Below are 27,147 nucleotides of genomic sequence, written 5' to 3' on the forward strand. Positions count from 1 at the left end.
AAATGTGGTGAATACAAGTCTACACAGGAGTGTTTCAAAGTTTCTATTTATTCTCATCACAGCAAAGGCTTTAAAAAACATTGAATAATAATAGTCCAAAATGTTGATTCTCTGACCTTGTATAACTATTATATCAGTAGCTTATTAAGCAGTATAAAGGATGGTATTTCCTTTGTCACAGCTGCTAAAAGACATCAGAATCACTTCACGAAGGCAATACATATCACTTTCAGACAGGGAGTATTTCACTTGAAAGATGCTATATTAATTTTCCAGGTAATTACCAAGCTTTTAGAAAAAGAAAAATAAAATCAATCTCTAGGATTTGCATAGACCCTTTAACTGTGATATCTGAATGCCTCCTTATTTTTTAAATACATATTTTTTACTAATAGGAGAAAGAAACTCACAAAAACATAACTAGCCTTTGGTTTCACTGGCTGTGGACAACCAAATGCCAGTCTGTCAAATCCAGAGCCAGTGCCTTAAAAGGCCTGAACCCAGCCGCAATACAAATGAGAGGGTGCACAGCAGCACAGCCACCCCCCCACCCCCCATATTATATATTGCATGTGCTGCATCACAGAAGTTTAGGTGTGGTGGCCACATCTTCTTCACCTATTCCATTCCATCTTTCATCTAAAGGCAGAGTCTTCTCCTTAGAAGAGCATTTGACACAGAGGTGACTGGCAGACTACACTGTAATACATGCCTGTTTTTTGACCTCATCACATTTCTTCTTCACTATTAATGGGAGGAAGACTGAGGCCTGTGCCTACAAACAGTGCTGTTTTCTGCTCTGCCATTAAGGAATAAAGATTTCTCAACAAAACATTAGATGGGTAAATGCCTGGTATAGCCGACTTTTCGTTATCCCTCCTTCATTCTTGAAACGCAATAAAAAAGAGCAAGATGGACATGAGGCACCAGAGCATCTATGGCTGCAGAAGCTGTCTCAGATGCTCTTGTGCTCAGACAGCCGGTGCAGTTGGAGTTAAAAGTCCCAAGGGAATGAGAACATAAACTTCCACCTGGAGAACAGTCTATCTCTTGTCATCATAAGCACATGACATGTCCATACTTCTTTATTGCTGAATAAATGTGTTTCCTGATGAGTTTTGAATATATTACATAAATTTGTGTGAATTCTGCCAATTCTTAGGGCTTTGTGTTCACTGCATCATTGCACATCTTATGACAGATGTAAGATTGTGTGTAAAATACACATTATCTGAACTAATGTCCTCTAAAGAAAGAGTCAAGAAAAAACACCCACAGGATTCTTTGGATTAGAAACCAAATATTTTGGGGGTTATATATACACTTGTTTTTATTTATTTTTTTTTCATGGCTATACATAGTTTATTCTATGTTAGTGATAACCAAGACCTTTGAAAGATTATTCATTATCTGTCAGAGCTAGTTAAATAAAAATGTCCATTAATATAATCCGTAATTATATCTCCCACCAATCACTGGGTAAACTATTCGTAATTTCCCCTGTTCCATAAACTTGCTGTACATAATAATCATCAAATAAAAAAGGAATCAAGATCTTTTTCTAACAATCTCAGCTAAATTATCCACAAATATTTGTTTAATTAACCAACTTGACTACCTGTCATGTCTCCAAGCAGATGTTAAGAATTCCCCTGTCTCCTTTCCTAAGCAAATTAATATCTAGTTACACAATTTTTTTCTATGTGCCACAGTTAAATGATTTTAATCTCATTTTCTTACCTGAGGTCAGGTAGTGGTTCAGAGCAGGTGACCTGCAGTCACATTTCTTTATTCTTATCCAAATAAACTTGCTCCAACCAGGAACAAAGAATTATTCTTGCGCTTCCCTTAGTTCCTTTCTAGCTTAATTCCCATTAAAAATACCACCTGTAAACATATCTTGCAAGGCAAAAACAGCCAGACACCTGATCTGTTTAACTACTTTGTCAGATGAGTTATTCACTTTCTCTGCTGAAAGGTGATTAGTAGGTGTTTTCCAGCTTGCTGTATTGTTATCTTATATGCAGCTCTTTAAAGAGAACATCCTAAACTGTTTTCAAACCTAAGACAATCAAGGCTAGGTCAAGTTAGCTCAGGATATTCTGTGTTGTATTTCCAACTTCTAATGCAGGTAGCACCTCTTTGTTGTATTGGTGTAATAAAGACAGAAAGACTTCATCCTTTCCTGTAAATACATGGGCATTTTTATTCCTTTTATAATAATACAAACCCTTCTTCTCTGAGGAACTGGGGGAATAAACAAGGGTTTCTAGTTCTAAGCAGAACCAACTAGCTTACCCCAAGGAGATACTCAGGGAGTCAGGGAAACAGGACAGGCGATGAGGCTTTTCCTGGTCTTGTACCCTCCGCTGGGCTGGTAATAGCAGGGCTCCCCGGTGTCTTACATTTCTTCAGTAGCGTGGTTGGTTTAAGTGTACATAACCTGGCATTCCTGCTGAAAGAGAAAGTTTTGTCCTCCACCACCTCTGTTTTCTAGGTTGATTTCAACCTGGACTGTAAGAACATCAACACTTGTGCTGGCATACGGGAGTAGGCGGCACAGGAGCAAAACAAGGAGACAGAGATGGGAAAGGCTCGTTTTTTTGGAAGCAAATATACTTAGTGCCAGCTTCTGAAGATGTTAAAGTCAGCACGCCAAGGTAGTGGTGCCCTGGAATCATTTCTTAGAGCTACGACATAAAACTGTCATCAAACTCAAGGATTAAGCTTTGTTTGAGAATGAAATATTTATACGGATTTAATGAAGGAAGAGACAGTTAAGTACTCTTCGATGGTTCCCAAATCTGATGACTTTCAAGTCTGAAAATTGCTTTGCCTTAATCCAAAACTGGATATTATAAAGACACTGTTGTAATGATCTGACTGGAATCACTCATGTCGCAGTGTCAACAGAGAGATTTCCACCTTCTGATGCTTCATATGGCAGGTGTATGCCTATGTATCTTAGGCCACCAACTTGTTTCAGTCTCTTTGTGAAAGTCAATGTCAGCTTTCATGTGGCCACATTTCCAAAGTTTTATTTTTTAGTAAGGATTAAAAAACTGGGCCAGGTACATGAATAATACAAACTGGCACAGCCCTGTTCAAATTAGTGCACCCGTGATCTTTTATTCCAGACAAGAACACTCTTTATAAAATTATTCTTTAAGTATCTTGTGAAGTTTAGGGATTTAAAGTAGTAAGAAATGGATTTTCTGTCAAATTGGGTTGCCATAGAAGAAAGAAAAGCACGAATAATGATTATAATCCCTTTAAATTCCTAACTGGTCACGGTTTTCAATTGATTGTTATGGTCTTGGAGATTCCAGAGGTATCAGACACCACTGACTAACACAGAATTGCTTAGAACTTATGCCAGACTGATTCAAAAAGTCCCTTAATTTGTTTACCTGCCCATGTTCATAATGTTCTGTCTGGCAATATTATTCTTTTTCCCCTTATTCTTTTCACATAGCCAGGGAATTCCCATTTTGCCTATTTTCATCCAGTGTTTCTAAGCTTCCATTGTGTGAAATACTCTGACTGCACAGTTTGACTTTCACTTACTCAACAGCCACAATTCATTTCATGATCAAAGTTCAGGTCTATTTATTTTGCCTATATGTTTTAATCTCATGCTAGCTAATATTTAACTCTACAGGTCAGATAAAACTTTCCTGTTTAATGTTGTGTCACTATGAGAAATTCAGATGATAATTAGGGAACATGTATTTATAAGGAGCATCTTGTTTGTATTCTGCTCTGCTATTTACTATAGTATTTTCATTGTAGTTAGCATGATTGTGAACTCTTAATGCTCTTATTGAAAATTGAGTATTTGATCCATTTCTTTAAGACTGTTCATAGAATGAAATGTGATCAATGCCATAGAATAGCATTTTCATAGGCCCAAACGTTTGCACTTTATACATAGCGATGTATAATAATATCTTACAAATAATTTTCAAGTTCTTACCTACTTAAACACCAAATGATTTGTCTATTCAGAAATGAAGAAAAAAAATGGAGCAGAAATTATTTTTCAATTTGCTCTACACTGATATGAACCAAGAACCAAGGCAGTGCAGTACTGACATAAAAACAGAAGAAATCTGGGTCATACTTAAATACCTGGTGACAAATACCTGAAAGTTTTAACTTATGCTCGCCCAAGTAAGCGGTACAAATAACGTGGCCAGCCCTATCAGCTTGTTGGGGTTTTTTTCCTTGACAATTTAAATAACGAGAATAATGGCATGAAATCTAAAATATGCAAACCCTACATAGCAGTACTGTTCTTGTTGCTGCTACTTGTTTAGTGAGTCTATTCACAAGCAAGATGAGTATAAAAACTACATTCTTCACATTCGCCATTTACTCATTCCTCTTTATTTCTAATGGCTTTGGTTGGTTGCTGACTGAATTGGCAGTAGCCTTGCTTTTAAGTGCAGATTCTATGTCATTCATTCCGAAATGTTAAATTACCACCACCTAGTTTCTTTTTAGGTTCCTGGGTACATGCCATTTAAGAATGTAAATACCCAGCAGATATGATGTAGACATGCAAGGATTTTAGTCAACACGCTTTTCGGGATTCCCTTCACATTAGCAAGGACAGCACAGGCAACTGCCAGCTCCAGCTGTTTAGATCTTTCAAAATCTGTAATACATGCAAGAAAAATATGTTTCTCTCAAACTAAACATTTTGTATTAGAGCTTTCTTACCTAGACTTGCACAGCACATTTATTTCCCTGGGTCATTTTCCATTTCACAGTAAATAGATCATACCAACAGCATAGCAATCTGATAGCAGCTTTCCCCTCCATCAATAATATTTCTATTTAAAGATGAGGATTCAAAATCCATGTTGCAGGTACGTGCTCTCTCTTCTCAGGGGAGTCAGTGTACCTGGACATAACTCACCGCCTCTGTTGCTCTAGTGAGGCTGAGTCTAAAATTCAAGGAAAACTTGGTACTAAGTCTTTTAAACTAAATCTCTACTGCTCTGCGTGTGTGGCTCCAAAGGTGCACTTAAATCCTGCTCTACTGTCTGACCACTATCGTAAAATACACTGGAGTGCAATTTAATTTCCCTGATAAAACTTCATACTGTTTCCTGACATTCTTGATTGATTGATTTAAATTATGCAGCCTTTACATTATTTTAAGATATTAGAGATTATATTTTAGTATTGTAAAATACTGTATTTAGGTTTCAGAGCTGCAAAGATTTATGCACATACTGCAGTTCAAGTTGTGGTTTAAATCCAGGTTATTTAAAGTTAAATTTGGGTATGGGAAGTTGTAGGACTTGGTGAGAACTTGTAGTGTAATCTACATGAAATATCTGTGAGTAACACTTAAAAATGAACAGTTTATTTTAATATAGAAAACTGAAAAAAAATCAGCAAAGGGATGAATCGATGCAGCTGCTAGGCATTCGTAACCGGCAGAAACCCCTATAAATCAGTTATGACCTAAAGTAGTAAGACGGAGCAGGAGAATATTTATGTTGCTTCCCATCTTCTTCTGTTCTGCAAATAAAGAGGAATCACCAGCTTCTATCACTTCTCAAACTAGAACTATTATTTCAGAAAGAACAGGTATATATTGAGAAGACTGTAACTAAACTTGGCCGAACAGTTACACCACAGTATAGTATATGCAAGTATTATGCATTTATATAAACAAATATATTAGAGCGTGTAGTATAGACAGTAGATGCATGTGTATATACATATATATGCACACACATGTATATATAATGTGAACTGGAGCTCATAAGCTGTCCCTGAGATAGGTTATTTTGTCAGTGGGACACATTAGGGACTGTTGACTTAGGCAAAGGTTTGGATGGGAGACAGATGCCTTTACTGTGGCCAGGTGTACATGTTTAGCATGTGGCTGTGCAAAAGGTGAGGAAAAAAGATACAAAGCTGTCCAAGCTCAAATGAATAGCCTGTCCGAGCCATGATCCATGCCCTTCAGTAGCTGCCGTGGGCCTTCATGGATGATTTCTGAAGAACACAGCCTAGAGTAATCTCATTCTTGTAGATTACTTGTTCCTGTGCTCATAATTATAGGTATTCTGTAATCCAAGGTTTAATTACTGTGTAACTTGGACGGGTTTTGTTTTTATAATGTACTTAACTTGGAAGTAAATACAAATATAATAGTGACGTTGTGATTGTGAGGACACTGAATTAACCATGTGATTTTATGTCCAAAAGTAGGCAGAATTTACATGGAAAATACTGTCCTTGAGGCAGACATCTGTATCTAAATATAACCTTCAATGTTTGAGCTATGAAGGTAGAGGGCTGAGGCTGCTATTAATAAACTGCTATATGTTTCATGTAATTGTGAAAGAAAATACCACAACAGCAACAAGTTGAATACGTAGGTAACTGATAAGAAAAAAATTAATCAAAACAGAACCTTCAGGTCTTATTCAGCATTTTTATCAGCCTCTCACTGCCACTTCTGATACTTTAGTTCTTTTACTTTTTCCTCCACCTCATTTTAAAGAGAGAAATAGAATTCCCTTGGAACAGATAATGATTTTATTACACTTACTCAGCACCTAAAAAATAGGTATCCAAACATTGCTACCAAGATCCTCAGTAAAACTGGCTTGTGCTCCACTAAAAGGCAAAGTTTTTAGAAACAGGGCTAGATGTCAGAAATCTTACTTTTTGTAAACCCAGATGCCTAATAACTGCTGTAAGCTAAAAAAAAAAAAAAGCATTTGTGTATCTTTTTATTAATTTTGGTATGTATAATCCAGTTAATCTCTAATCCCACAGCATCTTTTCATTTCAACAGAGAATCAGGCAGCAATTGCTCCCCTTTATGACCCTAATTCTGTACTATATGGCAGTATTGACTTCAGTGGAATTACTCTTAATTCACAGAGCTCTCTAGAGAGAAAGAGTATAATCAGGTCCCTTACAAATTACTAGAAGTGGGAGAGTAATGTGAGCTTTTAAATAGAGCAAATCAGCAATTTTAATGTTTTAATAGCAGTAGGTGCAGGGAAGTCTATTGTCATGTGCTGCTTATGTTTTAGGCATTATTCTGCTTAAAGCATATTGGCTGAGGATTTTCTTAGTAGGGAAATAGAAGTTGCATTAATATATATAAAAAAGCAGGATAGTGTTTAGAAAAAAGAATGAGAATAAAAGAACTCCCTCCTAAAAATAAACAGTCTGCAAAAGGCTACATGAGCACAAGCTAGGCAAAAAGTGGAGTGGTGCTTGTTCGAATCCGACTGACCTATCAAATCCATGGGAAGAGAGGAAGAAGGGGGATATTTATCCATGGGAAATTAAGAGTTCTGGAGAGATTTATAAGAGGTTAAGAACCCCTAAGAAAAGTATATATCTTTCCTCTCTTTTTATGAAACTCCAGCCCTATAATTATCTTTTGTTTTACTGTATCAGTCTCACAATAATTTAGCTAATAGAAACAAAGGGGGGAAAAAATCAATCATTACAGACTGAATCTTTTGATATCTCTCAAAAATTTCCTACCATTGAAGAACATCCTAAAACTACATATCTGGATCCCAGCTATTCCATCATGTAAATGTAAAATGTGATTTACATAGGAAATAGAAACTATAGAGGGGCATTATATAGCATAGAGAATAAAAAGGCAAAATAAATTGGCTAGTAGTGTTAAAGACAGCAGACATTAAAAATGTCTTTTAATCACTAAACACAGAAGTGATTCCCAATTCTTTATTTATCCAGACATACAAAAGATCTAAAACTAAATAAGAAATAAAATGTAATTAATGACAAAACTGATCATATATAATGCTATACAGTTTTTTTAAAATTCAATATACTTTTAGGCAGAAATAATAATTATTATTTTCTCCCCTAATCTAACTTCTTCTTTTCCTTTTATGTTCTCAAATAATGTATTTCAGTTTGAACCAGATGTGTTGTTTGGCAGTGATTGTCATATATTATTATAATACTACCATCCTTCCCGAGGTATTTTTGCATAGGAAAAGCAGATGGTGTTATAGCCAGGGCTCCACTATCAGATTATCATATCCCATGATCCGTACAAGTGTGAACTATTTCAGAAGGATTTCAATGCTGTATACGTGCTTAGATTCATAAATTGATAAAGGTTCCCACGACCCACAGCTGTCCACTTTCTTGTGGGGTAAAAAAACTTGTAGTTTTTTTGGCTAAGAAGGTATGTTCTGCTAACTGTTATTAATTGGCTTGTCTGAAATTCACCCAGGAATGTGTGCATTCCAGCAGCAGCAGCTGTAAGCCTATCAATATTAATATAAAACAGAATATTGATAATTCTGTCTTCCTTTTTCACTTTCAGGGGTTCTTTCTGGCAGTAAAATGTCCATTACAAAACCAACAGGAAAGACCATAACATACAAAACACACTCCTGATGTTAATCAGGCCTAAAGCAAGTGACAAAAATGACACATCACAGAAAGTGCTGGATGACAGAGGCTGGATCTTAACTTAGTTCCTGAGAACAGATAGGAATAAATTGTTCCTTTATGACTATTTAGTCCTTTAAACATGACTATTCTAAAGTATTATGAAGTACACGCTTTGGCTACCACACGTCCACACACCCAACTCTTGAGCATTGGCTGGTGCATCCACCTTCACTGCCCAGCATAGCAACTGAACTAGAAATAAGTCAGTTTATGAACTAATTAACTCATCAAGAGCAACATTGCAATTTTTTTTTACTCTGAGATTAAGGAAGGCCAATTAAAACTATAGAAGGCAGACAGTGCTCAATTGATGCAGGTAATAATATCTGCCTAACACTTTCCATCTACATGGTGATTCTACTACTCCCTACAAAATTATATTTCATATAAAAAATTAAAACAAATTTGAATCAAACTCCTTCTGCCTTTATCTCTATAGCAGTTATTCAAACTACCTTGCTCACATGACTACTGGAAAGGAAAATGGGTCAGTGCTGAGAATAGAGAGACCCAATAAAAAGAAAGAGGGAATTCTGTTAACCAAGGAATGACGTCACAAGCTTCCACTTGTAAGAAGGATCAGTGAAGTTCCTGTGTTATGCTAGCACAAGGGAGCTATACAGGAAATAAAAGTCTTATCCCTGAATGTAAGGAAAGAATTATAGGACTGGAAATACTTTATGGCAGGTTAACAAATAACACTGTAAAACACATAACTCTCATTAGTAAAAACCAATGCTGACACAAAGGAGCTCTGAGATCCAGGAGAAATGAGGCTTCTGCCTAGATAGTTAAGAAAGAAGTACAAAGGGTACAATCAAAGGCTGCGGTTTTATATTTAATGTTTAGTCTGAAAAGGTTTCAGATATCACAGACAAAGTGTTGTGCTAGCATATACACGTATGACCGCCTTTTAATACGTCAATCAATAATGTATCACTTATGGAACATCTCAAGCCTCAGGAACTATGTTCATACAATTGGTAACTTGGTAGAAATGGATCCATGTGCTCCAGGGAGCCATAGGAGGCCAGCATGTAGATATTATAGGCAGAAAACAGAAGTAGCAGAATTTGTACTTCGTCTGCACATTCTGGACAGTCAGAAATCAAGTCTCGGTATATCTAAAAATATCAAACATACCATTATAGAATCATATGATAATACAGTTGTGAGCAACCTCAGGAGGTATCTGGTGTACCTTCCTGCCCAAAGCAGTGTCAGCGATGAGGAATGAGACCAGGTTGCTTAGGGCTTGATCCAGTTCAGTCTTGAGAACTTCCACAGGAGACTGCACAGCTTCTTTCAGCCATCATCATGTCTATAGGGAATTAGCAGAGAAATGACTACTGCAGCACCAAATGGGATTATATTTTTGTCCTAAACTGAAGATGTATTTGGCACCCCCTAGCCTCAAAGGATGTATACCCATAGACCGGGACCTTTGACATGGTCTGAAAATTGATGCTCACTTTCAAGTGAATCATAGCAGCTTTGAGTTTTCAGGAGCTAATGCAATGAAGTCATTATTTGAGATGATCACAATTTCTCCCTCAGAAGAGAAATCAACCCTCTCATTTCAAATGTCCACTTCCCAAAATGTCACTATTCCCCAGAATAAAAAACCAAAAACCTTTTAAAAAAACCCCAAACCCCACAGTATTACTAAGAAAAATCCAAAATGCCATTCAGAAATATTTCCTATTAATAGTTAATATAACTTCATTGTTTTGGGGTTTTTTTCATGATAAATTGGGACTGAAGAGAAAAACAAGGCCTATTTTTTCAGCAGTAGAGTTTCACTTCTGAATCTGGCCCTGGATCTGCCAGGATGTGGAAGTTCTGGAAGTCTGCGGGCCAGTTTGGATGGGCAGTCATCAGAGTTGCACATTACTGCCTTAATGACACAAGAACAAGGTGGGTTTTTTTTAAATCCCAGATGTGCTCTCTCTCCAGCTATCAACCCAGCACATGAGGAAAATAAGTAAATGAATATTTGTCTAGCTCAAATGGCATAAAAGTTAGTGCATGTTTGCACTGATATTTTTTTCCAAGAACTATGAAATTAGGCTTTCAAAACCACCTGTGAGCAGCCTGATTACCAAGCTAAAGCATAGTTTCTGAGTGACTGCTTTAGGTGCTAAAGAATGTACAGAAGATCTCTTTTAAAAAGCATACCAGAATAGTGGCTATTACACTGTGAAAATAAGTAATATATATATAATAAAAATGATCACCATTATCAACAGAATAAATCTCTGCTGTGATCTAATATGCACCTGTCTTAAATAACAAAGAATGATAAACAGAAAAGATGCAAAATAAAAAAATGTTTAATGATGAGGAAATCTTGCTACTTCTGAATATATCTTTGGGTATAGCACTGATTTTATTACTCCTTACAGCCAAAAATGTTTACTTTTGTCTGAAATTATTATTCATCCTGTCAAACAACTTGCACTGGATGGTAGACAAGAGCAGGAAGAACAAGAAGGGGGAGACTGACAACATATATCTTACTTGTATTGCAATGAAATAGACATAATGGGAGAGATAGGAAATCCAGGAGAGATTATTTAAATAAATTCCCTGTTAGGCAGCAAAAGACCCTTTCACAAAACAACATATGTCATTTGAGTACTCTTTCTGTCATCATAGATTATAAGCAGAACTCTCATTTGCCAAGTACCTGCAGTTCATATTGGCTTCAGCAGGGTTATTGAATACAGTCCTTAGCACTGATGAGAAATCCAGCCATTCATTTGCAGCTGCATCGATATAATTCTGGAGATGCAAGCTTCAGATAGGCACCTGGCTTTGAAAATGTGGCCCATATTACATGTATTTTATCTGCAGAGACAGCAGATCAGTTTATACACTAGCTTTGTGGTGGAAAATGCTGTTTCAGGATATGGGTATCTCTTGAAATGAATTAGCCAAACACCAATTTTTGTAACATAATTAGCCATGATCTCATGCTATGATACTATGAAAGAGAAGTGGGAATACCGAAAGAGGAATATGTGACCTGGATATTTGCAGATTATTGTTGACAGCAATGTGAACAACAGCACTGATAAGTACAGTGTCAGGAATAATTATTCTATAAGATTCTGGACTCTACACAGTTACAGAGAAGTATTATTACTGTGAGAATAATACTGAAAAATTAGATGTGGAAAAATACAGTTGTAGGGGGAAAATATACATGCCAGGTGGAGAAAGCTTCGCCTACAGAACTGAGTGTTGGAATATGCTAATAATAAAATTGTTAATGACTAAGTGAGCGCAGTGTAGAAACTGCAGTTACCTTATTTAGATGAAGTGACTGTGTAAAGTATGTTAACAGAATGCAGAAAGAGCAAAGAAGGTATAGAACACTAAAAATGAAAAAGCATACTCTGCTTGCCAGAGCTTTCTGATTAACATAGAAACACAATGTACTACTACTACGATATTTAGGGGGAAAAAAATAAATATCACCTTCATCAAGCCAGTACAGAGCCATTGGCACTAAAGGCTCACACTGTTTTCATGGGTTTTTCTCTTCTGAGCGAAATAGGAATGTTTTTGCTATGCTGCGTTCTGGGACACCATATCCAAATTCTTCAAGGTTACTGCTCTCTGATTGAGGTCTACAAGGTCTTTGGGGATATATAACAATCATTCTGGAATAGTGGAAACATCATTCTCAGGAGACACATAAGCTAGACTAAACATCTGAAACTGTATTTAGAGTTGGTGGAAGTAAATACCACCCCACCCCCCAAACTGTTTGAATTTATATTTAAGTTTGGCTACTAAAGTTTACTGCAAGTTATAATTTCTGGCAAGTTTCAGTCTTTTCTCTTGCATCCTTTGACCCTGGATTATGAAACTGTCTCTCCACATCTCTTCTGCATATCAGATGGTTAATTTCTAGTCCATTTCCATCTACCTGTTCTCTCTCCTTCTCCGAGGCTGAAAACCACAAATAACTAACCATAACCAGTAGGTAAGAGTCAAGCCGGGAAGACAGAAAGCTGAAATCAATGGGAAACATGGCACAAAGCGTTCAAGGTGGAAGGGAATGAAATTTAACCAAAACTATGAAAGATCAGGCCAAGGAAAGGAAGCAAAGAAAAATCCATATTTATCTATTAAAATAATAATAAAAAAAACCCTGCTTAGATTATTTGTACTACCAGGACACTGGTGCCCAAAAGTAACCACTTTATACACTTCAAACCTGCATTTTATTGATCTTAAAGTGAACCTGTGGTGGGAGAAAATGTATATACAATTACTGATTGAAAATAAATCTAATCTAATTTTCTCCAAAGGAAATAACAGTTCTTGCACTCTCAGGAAAAATGTCTCACATGAACCAAGCTCCTTCAGAGCAGCTGCTGTCCTTTTCGCCCCTACAGCTGTTCAGCAGTGCCTCACTGTCAGTTGCTGCAGGGCAAAGGGAAGGAAAAGAGATGCTCAGACTACCTACTGCTTGCTAAGCTGGAAGCATATGGAAGCGCTATCAGAGCAGGAATTCAGCTCCTATGGCCTGATACAAGGAGAAAGGCCAAGGAATAGAAATAACCTTCTTCGTCTTGTGACCTCTCTGAAGTTAGCCCCACCAGCAGGCAGGTACCATGTCTACAGAGCTGGTTGGGAACAGTGATTGCATTTTGGGAAAGACTGTGATATGGCACATTTTTATTTATTATTGCTTAGAAACAAAACAGTTTAAAATTCTCTGTGAAAGGAAACTTGCCTGCACAGAATTTGCTGGAGCTACACCCTGAAGATCCTAGTTCTGGCTAGCTCAGCTCATGGCTCTCTCTGAGGACACAAGCACTGGAACCCTGCTGCAGTTGAACTAGGAGAAACTTCAGCAAAACCAGAAACCTTGAAACCTCAGGAAGCTCTACACCACTGCTGTACCTTCATTGGCATCAAGATTAGAGCCAGAAATCACCATAAACCTGCTCCAAATACAAGGTGCAGGTTTTTGTTGTTTACTGATAAAGACACATGCAGAATGTGCAGATGTAGAAGAAATCCTAGCTACACAGTTTACTGAAGGGAGAAGCTAAGAAAAGGAATGAACTTCACCTGACAGATGGCAGTCCTATCACTTAATGTTTGAACACGCTGTGGAGAAGGCAGTGGGAACTTCGGTACAAAGAGAGTTAGTTTTAGAATTACATGGATCTAGTTAAATAAATAACTTACATGTAATAATTTACTTTGTTTTTATGCTCTAGCAATGAATTTACTCCTTTTTCCAGCTCACTCCATATTTGTTAGGCATATGCTTCTGAAGAGACCAAATTTAAGACATGTGATTCAGTCATAATAGCTCTTGCATGAACTATTATTCTAAAATATCATCACTGAATTTTTTTTATGATGGAAGGCGGATTACAGAGAATGCATATATTTATCTTCAATTACATTTCCGGCGTTACAGGATTACTCACAAATATATGGAGCAGGATGCTGCTTTTGTATATACCATAAAAGTCCTTCTATACATAGTATGAGGAAAAGAATTAATTAATAGGAGTATGTTTCATGTCTTGCCTAATTATAATCAACGTTCTTTCTGGAACGATGGCTGCCAGAATGACGGACATAGCACTGCAGTTTAGCTAGAAAAACTTCACGAGGCGCAGCACATGCTGGGGTCATTTCTGTCACTCTTAATTGGCCAGAGGGGGTCAGCACAGAGTAGTCTGAGCACCCATTACTGGCCGAGAACCCAGGGAAAAAAGATGTGCATCTAAATAATGTAAACCCCCAAAGCAAGAGCCCACACCAAAACTGTGGCTTAATATGAGGGAATTAAACCCTGTGGTGAGACTGAGAGATATTGAAAGACTCTCGCAGAGGAAGAAGTGGAAGCCTCATTGCTTGAATAATTTAAATCCTAAATGAATAATACAAACACAAATATACTGAAGGGAACAATCCACTGGCAGGTCATCGAGTAGATGGATATATTGATGTTTTTTGTAATTCTGTTTTCATGACCAGTACATACTACTTCCAAAATGATCCTAAGTCATGAGGATTTGAATCCCTAGGCATTCTAACATAGCATGTAATAAGAGTGATTATACTGTAGAATAATAAACTTAACTTTTTATGAATCCTTCCAGAAAAAGTTAAGTTGCCTGCTGTCTTACTGTTTTGCCACATGATGTTACCTTTATCAGCCTAGGAAATTTAGGTCACAGAAGTTCTGTAATTGTAGCTTTTGCATATATAATTCATATTCTTGTCATCAAATTACAGTCCCTCAAAAAGAATTACATGTAAACTATACAATGAACAAAATCCAAAATAAGTATAACATAATTTATTGTGAGTGTGTGTTACTGAAGAACTAAAATAGCTGTAAGATTAACTAGAAGTTTGTAATCACTTCTTAGAGCATAATTTAGTGCGGACACTTCTTTTGTAATACTAAAATCTTGATAGCCTTTCTCCCATTTGGATATCTGAAGTCCTGAATACTAATAAGACCCATATGCAGACACAATGAAGAAGTAAACCTTAAGGCCAAATACAATAATCACCTCTGTGCATTCTCATTGACATCAATGACCTTGCTCAAAACAGGAGCCTTTCTTTTTCCAAGAGCAACAGTGAAGCACAAAGTAACCATAATCAGACATAATTTGAGGTGAATTTTGCAGCCACAGTAACTAAGTATTCCCATTTTCCTATGTAGGAAGCTATGTAGACTATGTGGCTCTAGGATTAGGAAAGACTTACCAGGGCATCAAAGCAGTGCAAGCAAAAAGAAGTTCCTGCTAGAAGGAGCCAGCTCTGGCAACACTAACCCCCACACCTCTTTCAGTAGCATCAGCAGAGATTTGCTGTTTGGCTGCTCATGGTGTTCAAACAGCTGATTTCTATCTTCTCCAGCAGAGGTAATTTGGCAGTCTATTGTCCCAGGCAACTGCATACTTTGCCTATGCCTAAAGCCCAGCCAGTCATAATCTAATTGACGATCATTATTATTGTGAAGGATTAAAACAAAATCTGGATCTATACCTTGAAATTTTGGAAAGACATTAAACAGAATAAGGACAAGCAAGCAAGAGTGATAAAAACCAAAAGGTAATGAGAAGAGACATAAATCTGCCAAAAAATCGCAAATGCACACTGGTATTCAAAATAAAGTTTCAGTATTTTACTTGACAACTCTCAGGACACTCCCAGTCTTATTTAAAATTGGAAGCATATATACCATAGATGGGTGAATAAATGACAGGCCACACAGGATATATATGGTAAAAGCAACACAGAAATTCTATGCAGCTGGAACAATGTGGGGGTAGGGGGTGGGTTGCAGGGAAGAAAGAAGAAATAAGCTAAGAACTATCAAGACTTAAGAGTATCTTGTCCCAGTACAAAAAGATTTATTCAAATAGGAATGCACTAGCAAACTTCTGTCTACAGGAGAGCAAACCCTAGAATCAAGATAATTATGAAATGGAAAACATAACACTGTGAAAAATAACAACATATGGTTAAAGATTATTCAGGTTGGAAGACGAAAGTAATTTCTCTTAGGGAGAGTCTCCTGGAGCATCAAAGAGTAAAAGGCACAGCCAAGAGTGGTAAGAATGCTGGACTAAAACTGATTGTCTCCTTTATATATTTTTTTTCCACCAAAAATATGATGGGAAATTTGATTAGAGCCATTTCCCCAGAGTTATCTTTTCTTAACGATAACAAGTTTAATTGCTAAAGCCAAGATGTTGAAAGACATCAACAATGCATCTCTGGGCACATGTTCCTCTAAATTCTCTTAAGGAACTTGAGAAAGAAGTGGTTAAAATGCTGGGGAAAGCCCTAAAACCATTGTTTCAAAATCAGCGGCTGTCCTTGAGGCCAGGAAATGCCATCTATAATTTTGCTGTGGAGCCGCAGCGTTCACTGGGGAGCTGGGGCTCTGCTGTGGCCAGGGCAGTGACACGAGGGGCCAGGGGACAAGGGATCAGTTGTGCTGGATGGATTTGAGCTCTGAAGACACCCTACCTCAGTATTTTGGTCTCTTGCAGAGCTGGGAACTGTACAACTTTATAGATAAAACATCTATCTCCATAGAATTCTCCATTTCTTTCATCACATTAAAGAGGCACATTTATGATGAATTCAAACTTTCCCACTTGCCTGCATATTTTCTCAATGAAATGCAAATTCTTTCACATTACTTTCTCTGTATTAGTGGTAAATTGTCCGGGTTTAATATATTTTCCTCTTGCACTTCTCTCACTCTTGGCTTGCTACAGAAAATTATAAAGCATTATGCACAATTAGTATTAAGCACTTCAGGAGCAACAGATCATCAACAAGACTGCGGGGGTATAAATCAATGAGATAAAAGATCTTCTGAAGACACCTATTGCTCATGTAGTTATTAAATCCCATCATTCTTGTGAATTCATCCCCTGCTAAAAAACACATCTCACATTTTGACTTTCAGCAGCAGTTACCTTGTTTTGACTGGGGTTATCTTGATCAGGTTCTAAACTAACCAAGGTGGGGGGGGGGGGGGGGAAGTGGACTCTGTTTAATGTATATTCACATAATCAACATCAAACTTCAAACTACCATCATAAGACGGAACAGAAAAGGTCTTCCAGGGTCATGGAGTCCTAGCCCTTTGTATTTCGGTTTTCAGGCAAGCATAGTGTGCTTTCCAAACTTAACATGAAAAGATAGGGCTTCAGTGAGATTTGAATTCTTTAAATATTTTTTACCATTTTCTTTTCTTTCTAGCCAGGCACCTAAAGCACTGGACTCTGGACTCTACTGGCCTGTAGTTGATCCAGTTTGCTTATAACTGTGGAATACTAGAAACAAACACCTGTGGTTCAGTACAGGTCACAATTTTGTTGTGTTTGTTTTCTATTGCTGTTATAGAACCATCAAAGTGACATTATTAGTGTAAAAACGGGACCGAAGTCACTGCTGGCCATTATGACTTGACTAGATGTTAGGTATTATGTAAAGTGTTAAAATAAATAAGGTCCTCTCGTGTTGTGTACCCTAGTTCCACTGCTGTCCATGAGAACTTGAATACATTTTCAGGACAATATATGTTCTTGGTTAAGACAAAGAGCAGAAAGAGAAAAGTTCAACCTGCAGCCTTACCCACTGTCCAAACCACATGGAAAGTGGGTAAAAATATTGCAAGAGTTTTATTCTCTAGTATTGATTGAAGTCACAAAAATGTTATACTTCTCCAAATATTGTGATTGCAAAGAATATATGGCTGTTATTTTTTTGATTCATGCCTCTCAGTATAGATATTGAAACATTTGCTTCTGTAAATAAGCAACACTCGCTTCCTAAGATTGATTATGTACTATTATACATCACTTAATGTAGCTGAGGCTTCATAATTAGTATACAGTCAATTACCATGCAGCCTCCTAAATACAATTTATGCATATATATAAATGAAATTTTCAGACAACGTTTAAAGTGGTGTCAAGCCAGAACAATTCCACTGAGATCAAACGAAATTAGGCCAGAAACGTAGCCACACAGCCCACGGAGCATGTCCCCCCTTGATAAACACAGAGGATGACGCACAGTAACAGGGAAACAAAGGCCACACCTGAGAAAAGCCCACGGGAACAAGGGAACACCTGTTTGTGGTGCGGAAGAACAGGTGGGAGGCGGTGGTGTGCCGGCTCAATATCCTGCGTTTGCGATTACAAAGAACGGTGAGCAGGTGCTCCTCTCTTTTTTTCCCCCCTGTGAGTTTATTAAGAAGCTGCTGCTGCTTCGCGCTCCCCTGGAGACGCCTTTCCCGCACCGCATGGCTGCCCCCGGCTCCCTCCCCGTGTCACCCCCCGAGGTCCCCCGGCTCTCGCCGCGCCCGCTCTGCGCGCTGGGTGCTGCGGGAAGCCTTAATTACAGCGGGCCAGCAACGCCCGCTCCCCCGGGAGCTCTCCCGGCCGCTCCTGCGGGTGGCAGAAGCGGAGTGGGGCGGGGGCGGCGGGCGGGCGCTCGCCCGGCCCGACCGCGGGCGGCGGCGCCTCCGTGCGCGCCGGCGGGGCGGCTTCAGCACCGCGGCCAGCTCCGAGCGGGCGGCCCCGGCCCCGAGCGGCGGGGCGGAGCCGGCCCGGGGACGCGGCTCCCGCGGCGGGGCGGCCTCGGTGCCCGCCGGGTCCCCCCCCGGCCGGGCGGGGGCGGCCTCTGCCCGCTGCCGCTCGCATCCCCGCGCCCCCTCCCGGCCCCCGGGCGGAGGCTCGCACCTGCTCGGCACCCGGGGAGCAGCGCCCGGCACCGGGGGGAACCCCCTTCCCCGGCGGGAGGGGTGCGTGGGGCGGGGGAAGTCCTCGCAGGGCCACGCTGCGGGAGGAGGGGGCGATCCCTTCCGTCGGGGCGGGGAAGGATGCCGAGGGCTCCGGTGGTCCCTTCCCCGCCCATCGCTCAAAATCGCCCCCGCTCGCGCCTCCCCCCGCCGGACGGGGCGTGTACAAAACTGCCTCCCTCCCCCGGCCTCGCAGCGCTGGGGCTCCCCGGCGGGCCGCGCTCGGGGGCCGCGCAAGGGCCGGCGGTGCCGGGAGGACGGAGGAGCGGGGGCGGCCGGAGGTGGCGGGGCCCCCCCGCCGCTAGCGCCCTGGCTGCCCGCTGCCCCCCTGTAGCCGCAGCGCGGGGGATGTGGCACGTCGCGGTGCCGCCGGGGTGTAGCTCGTTCCTGATGCCGCTGCTTGTCGCCGAGTTTTGAAGAGATTTATTGGCTGGCTCCTGCTAAGCCACGCTTGAGTAATCCGAGCTGCCGCGCGCCGTGGTGAAGCCCGGAGGGGGGAACGTCACTCCCTCTGGCAGCGGAGCAACATTAGTCTTCCAGCCCTCTAACCATCACTACAGCGTCGGAAACTGCCGGGTCACAGCCATTTGCTTTGGAAAATTGGCGATGTTTGGTGGTAGAGATCGATTACCCTTGTAATCTTCCCCCCACCACCTCCTCCTGCTTACCCCACCCCTACCCACCCCAGACAATAGCATCCGAGCTCCTCCAGGAAAAAAAAAAAATAGAAAAGAAAGCAAGGAAAGAAAGAAAAAGAAAGAAACTGGGGGATGGATCTGACTCCGCTAGGAAAAGCGTGTGTCTAGAAGTGGTGCTAATGGGAAGAGATTTCCGAGCTCCAGAGGACGATGATTTGTCACAAAGGGTAGCGGGCTCGGTGCTTTGGGCTGGAGCCGTGTAGGAGATCCTTGGAGAAGTCATTGTGCACAGCAAACCGAAGACCTGTACAAACATGCCTGTTCGCAGAGGTCATGTGGCACCACAAAATACATTTTTGGGTACAATCATACGAAAATTTGAAGGGCAAAGTAAGTTCTCTCTTTCTCTCTATTTTGCTACAGTAGTTTGATTCTGCTTGTGACTAAATGGACAGCAGCTCCAGACTATTTTAAGTTTGTAGCTTGGAAAGAAAACCCCAGAGGTAAGGAGGGGATCCCTGGCAGGAGTAACATTGGGTTTCATCTAGAATACAGATTACCGACTTGAATTGTTGGGATTTTTTTTCCCCCACTATTTCAAGAGATAGTTTTTATCTTTGACTGTATCCGTGTTGTATAGCTATAGAAGTTATATCTCTTACCTTCTGAATTGGTGAGATGGCAGTGTGCGATCTTGCTGCCTGTGCATGTCTAAAAAATAAGCTAGATTTATTATTATTACTGTTACAATTGTTACTGTTATTATTAATTATAATTGTCTTTTCAAAATAAAGCAGAACTGTTCAGAGGAAACAGATTTAGAGGCAACAGATAATATGCAGAGGAGTTATTAAAGGGAAAATACTCTCTTACCTTGTTGTCATGACTGCATTTTAACATAGCTGTCAAATATTTCTGCTATGTTTGTGAAAGCCTAAAATATCTATCAAACCGGAGCAAATGCATCCTCGGGGAGAGTCTGTGAGATCTTTTCCAATGCAGCAGTTTACTACCTGTCGAGGAGGCTGAAGCTGAAGTGTTTTTCTGGCTGGAACACAGGTTTGCTGTTAACACTAAGAAGGAACACTTGATGCTTAAAATGAATTTCATTTAGAAACAGTAGTTTTGATATATGTACATTTATTTAAATATTTAGCATAGTTTTAGTATCAGTCGGGTGCAAACGCTTACAGCTAACTCCCTTTGATATACTTCCTTACACTTAAGCCCATGTTTAATATTTATAATATTTGAGGGGGGAAAAAATAAAGACAGTATTTGTAGTCCTAATTTATCTAAATGCTGAGTCAGTGTTGCTACTCAAGTAAAGTTTTTGTGCAGTAAAGTGTATATATTTTGAAGAGATAAAGCAGTATCTACTAAATAAGCAAGCAATAAGTTAAAGTTCAGCATGATTGAAAGACAGTAGAAAAAGCAAGAATGAAATCTATATTTTTCTCTCCAAATATTTCACTGTGTTCAAAGACAGGTTATCTTTAAAATTTTTAAGACTTGTACTGCAAACTTGGTGTCACGTAAAAAGTCTTTTATAAAGTAAGGGACATCCTAGTGTGATTAAGTAAGCAGAAATTCATGTTATTAACAGTAAATGTATCAAAGCTGCACATTTATAATTACAATACCAATAGTTTGTTATATATAGAAATAAATGAAGTAACAGTTGAAAACTTTTGAACCTTTCTGTCAGGTGAGCATTTGGGGAAGGATGATGGACTGAAGCACAGAATGTCAGTGCACTGCACAAAATGCTTCCATCATAGTCTTTAGTTTTCATGTACCTTTGTACCTTTATGGTCCTTTTTTTTTTTTTTTTCTTTTTCCCCTAAGGAATATTTTCCTTTACAAAAGTAACTTTTAAAACAATCACAGAGGGGAAAAAAATTATCATGTTCTATGTTCTTTTCTAGATACTGTTGTTGAAATACTGACTATAAACTTGCTGTTATTCACCTCAATGAAAATCCCTACAGATAGACTGGGCTGGTTGGACCGTATTCCAGGATGCTGTTCACTTGTGTAGAGCCCCCAGTTTCCCCCCAAAACAAGCTACTAACTTTTCAAGGACTTTCCTGGAGTTACGGCTGATGGGTTGGCACTCATCACCTGGGCTCCAGTGAAGCTAAAAAAGACAAAATTTTGAAGTCAAAAGGAGTTTTGCAGAAGACTTGCATAATCTGGGGGTTTTTATCCTTAAAACAAGTATCATAATCTTTAATGTATTCTAAATTGATTGAAGTTTCTTTAAAAGCTATGAATCAAATTAGCTGCATTAAATGACTGAAAAATCTCTGCATTTCAGGCATCCCAGTGAAAAGAAGGGCTGTTTAGCATCCATCCATGCAATCGTCACTTTATGAAATGTTGAAAGAGTACTAAAAAATGCATCACTTTCTTTATTGCAGATAAAAAATTCATCATTGCTAATGCTAGAGTGCAGAATTGTGCTATCATCTACTGCAATGATGGGTTCTGTGAGATGACTGGGTTCTCCAGGCCAGATGTCATGCAGAAACCTTGCACCTGTGACTTTCTTCATGGGCCAGAGACCAAAAGACATCATATTGCCCAAATAGCTCAAGCGCTGCTGGGATCAGAGGAGAGGAAAGTTGAAGTCACCTATTATCACAAAGACGGTAAAGTCTGGTTTTATTTTCAAGACTTTTTGTTTGTCTGGTTATCAGTTGATTGGTAAAGGAAGTGTTTAGCATCTGCTTGGCCAGACCCTTTGCTGGAGTAATATTGTAATTTTACTGAAGTCCAGTGAAGTACACTTATGTATACCAGTAGGGGAATCTGCTCTGAAAGTAGTGGGTGTATAGAGTATATCACTGTATGCTGACTCTAACAGCTGAATGAAGCTAGCACTGTGTTTGCAACTGTTGGAACAAAAGTTCCCCTCTCAGCTGGTTCAATCTCCTAAAGTAAACACTCCTACAACAATGAACAGATAACACAAGCACAGGGGGGTCATCCTGTGAATGTGATTTTTTTTTTTTTTTTAACTGTTTCATCTCACAGGACATAGGAATGGTGTATCATTTTCAGGGGCTTAACTCTGCCTGCCTCACACAATTGGAACCATGCCTTGACTTAAATACAGTATTTTCCTGGAAAAAGTACAACAAAGTTAAATGTAGCAAAAATTGGCCTGTCACGAAGAAAGCATTAGCTTGTAAAGAAAGGGAGGAGTCTCTTTCAGAGATGAGGTATTGTGAAGTTGGAGTACCTGCAACTGAGCCACAGAAGTTGTCTTAGAATTATGTTGTCAGAGTAAAAATTTTGGCATGGCAAAGCTATGAAGAGTTTCCCTGTTATTCGCTGAAAACTCAATATATGAAGAACGGCTAAATCTGCTATGCTGATGCATTTTTCCTGTTCAGAGCATAAAATGAATAAATGACTGTATTTGCAGATTAAAAAATGCATACCAAGAAAACTAAATATGATACATTATAGCAAAAAACCTAAATATGATACACCATAGTTATATGTAGAGATATGGGTTTGTGGTTTTATTTTTTAATTACCCAGGGTTATTTACAGAAACATCTGTCTCTCAGACAAATCCAAGTAATGGGTAAGTGTGGTGTACCTTATTCTCTCTCTTGCTGTGTAGACTCTTGGGAGAAGGAAAAGGAAATTTGTATTCAAATGCTGAGCTTAAATTAGTTCTGGAAGTGCCAGTGCGGTGTTTGCATCAATTTTAGAATCACATGCAATGGATGCTCTTGAATTTTAAAGTCACAGAGTTAAATCCTGTTCTCAATAATTCTGTTGTTATCTCAGGGAGACTTAAGTAATATTATTTTTAGCTGAGGCTGGTATAATTCAGATAGGACTCGGGCCAACCATTCTACCCACGCTACCAATATTTAAGCATGTTCTTAGCACGTTCTCAGTAGAGTTCTTTAATTTTAGATCTGGTTCAGTGGTCTGGAGCAGGTTTTGGTCAAGATTGTTGTTGTAGCTGTGCCTCAAACATAGATTTCTCAGAATACCTGACACCGTGTGTCTTTTGCACATCTAGCCTGTGTTTGGCGTGTGTTAAAAATAATATTGCAAAAGGAGAATGTCATTGCTAACTTTCACAGCCATCAGCCTCAAGCACTGTTTTGAGATCTGGGTTTTTAAAAGTGTTTCAGTTTCCCGAGACATTACGAGGGAGGGAAAGGTGCTTATCTAAAGTATTGCTGATCTGTCAATTACCTTAAGGATATATTTTTTCCAAAATGCTGAATTCTGGCATCATGCAACACACCATAATCTGTTTGAGGCAAGCCAAAGTAAAACTCTCCATAAAAATTGCCATATATTTTGAAAATAGTTTTGAATTTTGAAGTGCATTATAAATGAGAGTTATGGATTATTCAGTGTAAACAACCTTATGCATAAGGGTTCTCAGTAACTTCACTTCTGTGAACAGTTTCTTTAAATTACTAGACCATATGTTTGAAGGTTAAGGAATTTCAAAAGCTACAGACAACAGTTCTAGAGAAATCTGGGTTGAATTCCTTAGAATTATACTGGTCAAAATGTAAATAGGATTTACCATGTGCACTGATATGAACTGCTAAACTTAAAAAAATACAGATGAATTATTTTGAATTGTAAATATAATTTAAAATATCCTGTCACTGATTACAGGCAAAAATTGACGAAATACAAGATAGGTCTGACACTCGAATATGTAAATGTCTGACAGTTTGATCATTTGTATATGCAGACTTTTTTGTTTCTTTCCACATAATATTCAATTCCTTTACAAAATGTGATTAAAACATCTGTTTAAGTGGCATCATAAAATTGAAACTACCAATATGATGGATATAACAAATGTCAGCAAACATATTCTATAGTTATTCTAAATTACTAAAAACAAATATTACACTTTTCATCTTCACTTCTTCACTTACGCCACTTCTCAAAATTGCAAATTTGTTTTTGCAATATAGACAGCGTATATATATATACACCATATATAACATACTCTGCATATAATAACAATATACAGAGTGGTGATACTAACAAGGACTTCCACCAGGTTCTGAAAAAAAATTATTTTAAAGAATTTTCAAAAAATCTGAGAGTTTAGTGCCTGGTTAGTGGCTTATTTTTTACTGTGTGCTGTGGGTAAATATGAGAATATTTTCAGTCAATACAGTACAGTTAGAAATGTAACTTTCTCCATGTGAGTAACCCAAGTTACTAGAATGAACTATCAGTTGCTTAAAAATATGATTTTACAATACGTTTCATAGCTACTCATTGTATAATATTTAACATAATATTAAGCATATGGAGGAGGAAGACAGCTTAAAAACATGTGAATTGCTTGAGGTTCCACTGACAGAAGTTTCTGAGGACCATTTGTAAATAAAACCTTACTCCACATCATGCTATCATTTACTCTACATAAGGCACTGATTATATTAAAAATTTTAATATTTCAAAGTAAAGCAAATGTCAGTGGGATCATACATCCCCTCACTTATAAAGGTAATCTGTCATCGGATGTCCAGTAATGCAGATATCAGAAAGGGAATCACTCTACAACTAATGCTTTTTCTTTTTAATTCTAAATACCACCTCACACTTTTAAAATGTCACAGCCTTAAAGTTCAACTTAAAAGGAAAATCTTGTACTAGAAAAATGGTGTTGCATATGTACTAGGAATTAGGATTCTGATGTTCTCAACTGGTCTATAGTCTTTTTCTAGATGAAAGTGCAAGATCCTGAGTTTTAAACATCTTGTTGATGCAAGACTGAATGCTGCTGTTTGTTCACTGCTTTAATCTTTAGGCCAGATTACACACTTGAAGAAAAGGGGGCAGAAGGATGGGAGATATTTTGTAGCAGGTTGATTTTCAGAAAATGGCAGTTGCTTGAATCTACACTTCCCTAAACACAGCAGACAGAAGATACACTGGTCAAAGGAGAACACAAATTCTATGTAGTATGGTTTTATAAACGTGTTATCTAGACTGGGCATGTTTTCCTTTTCATTGTGCCATGTGTGGATGGGGTGGGGCGGGGGCGGGGGGAATACTTGTGATAGCTTTGTGTAATTGTTTAGATGGCATGGAGGTGGGATGCCAGCATTACTTACACACCCAGCAGGTCTTGTCCCAACCACACCAGTGCCCTGTCTTCGCAGTTTTTAACATTCACAGCTAAAAGCCTTACTCGCTCCTCTTGCAGTATTTGTATCAGAATAAGATTAATATAGCCTACATTTGGTTTTAATTTCTTCTCACTCCTTTTTCCTTTTAGAAGAGTATTTACACAATCCAGGCGAAGTTCTAGTCCTCTGGCCTGTTGTTAGTAGTGCCACAGTAGGCAATTACAGAGTTATCAATAGTAATTTATTCTTTTGAGAAAAATGGTTAATGGGAACAGATGGATGCCAAAACTAAGGGTTTGTATTTAGAGGTTCCCATCACACAAGAAGCTCCACAAATGTCACTGGATGTACTCACGGGATTACACTCAGTCAACTTCTTTTTAAATGTAAATATCCCTTTTTAAAAAGAATGATAGACAATACAGAAATCAACAATACAGACAAATCACAAGAACTATTATTTTGAAACAGTTTTTTTTAAAGTCTTGCCCATTAGGCATTAACATCTGCTTAATTAAAAAATTACACTCTGATATCAAAGTAGCAGCATAGTATACTCCTTGCTATCTCACAACTTCATTTTCACAAATCGTATATCTATTATGATCATTATTATAGTTGAAGGTAAGATATTGTTTATAGAGAATATAAATTCTTATTTTAATAAAATTATTTGTGGTGAAAATGTTTGACAGCTCTTCTTCTGAGGACTCCATTTTGCAGTTTAAGCTATTATTGCATAAATCATTCTTGACAGATGTAAAATATTGCTTGAGGTGGTAAAGCTGTAAAGCTTTTGACATAAAAAGTATAATTATTTTGGGATTGAGAATGGATATGTGATAATCTGAAAGGATTGTATCACACTGAATGCTTTTTTACTTCTTTACGCTTTGTGGACAACAATGGGCTACAGAGTATACCTGTTAAAGGGAGGTAAGGCGATCATTTAAGCTTGCACTGTATACATCGGATATTTTTTAGAGATAAGAAGCACTACAGAAGAGTATAGATTTGAGTAAAAATAAGATTAAGCAATTATTTGCAGAGTTTTTACAAGCCTCACAAATTACTTGTCACTTACCCAGTTTGAGAAATGTAATTTGCCACAATTCTTTCCAAATTAAACATATTTGTGTTTTCAAAACACACTAAGATTCCAAAATAATATTTTAAGGCCCTTTAAGCTCTTTTTTGAGGATAAGAAAATAAAAAAATGCGTAAACATATGTAAAACTACTGACAAAATAAAGTGAAAATTATATTAAATGTTCTTAAATAGAAATATCAGGGTGTCATTTAGAAGGTCAGCACCTAGACTTCAGTCAGCATAGGCATTTTATCACCTGTTTGTGTTCTGTAAATGCTGTGAACCTACCAATCAGTTAACAATACAGCTGAAAAGAAAGACCCTTGCATGTGTGTCAGGTCCCCTTAGATTAGGTCTAATGTGAGGGTCAGCAAGTACAGTCTTGACTGTAGATTCAGTGCCTTTACCAGAGCTGATGAGAAATGTCGATTAATCAAGTCACTCTCTAATACCCTGATACCGTAGGAG

General features: G+C 38.5%; 1 protein-coding gene across 1 annotated transcript in view; it reads left to right on the forward strand.

Moving 5' to 3' along the window:
• Positions 1–18,984: 18,984 nt before the first annotated feature.
• The window catches only part of KCNH7 (potassium voltage-gated channel subfamily H member 7), a 236,598-nt gene continuing 228,435 nt past the window's right edge, over positions 18,985–27,147 (forward strand). The window contains exons 1-2 of the mRNA XM_027810781.2: positions 18,985–19,836; positions 21,870–22,100. Of these exons, the coding sequence (XP_027666582.1) occupies positions 19,761–19,836; positions 21,870–22,100 (307 nt within the window). The 5' untranslated portion in view covers positions 18,985–19,760. The remainder of the gene's footprint in view (positions 19,837–21,869; positions 22,101–27,147) is intronic.

The sequence above is a fragment of the Falco cherrug genome, chromosome 8 (genome assembly GCF_023634085.1).
Source record: "Falco cherrug isolate bFalChe1 chromosome 8, bFalChe1.pri, whole genome shotgun sequence".
Lineage (NCBI taxonomy): Eukaryota > Metazoa > Chordata > Aves > Falconiformes > Falconidae > Falco > Falco cherrug.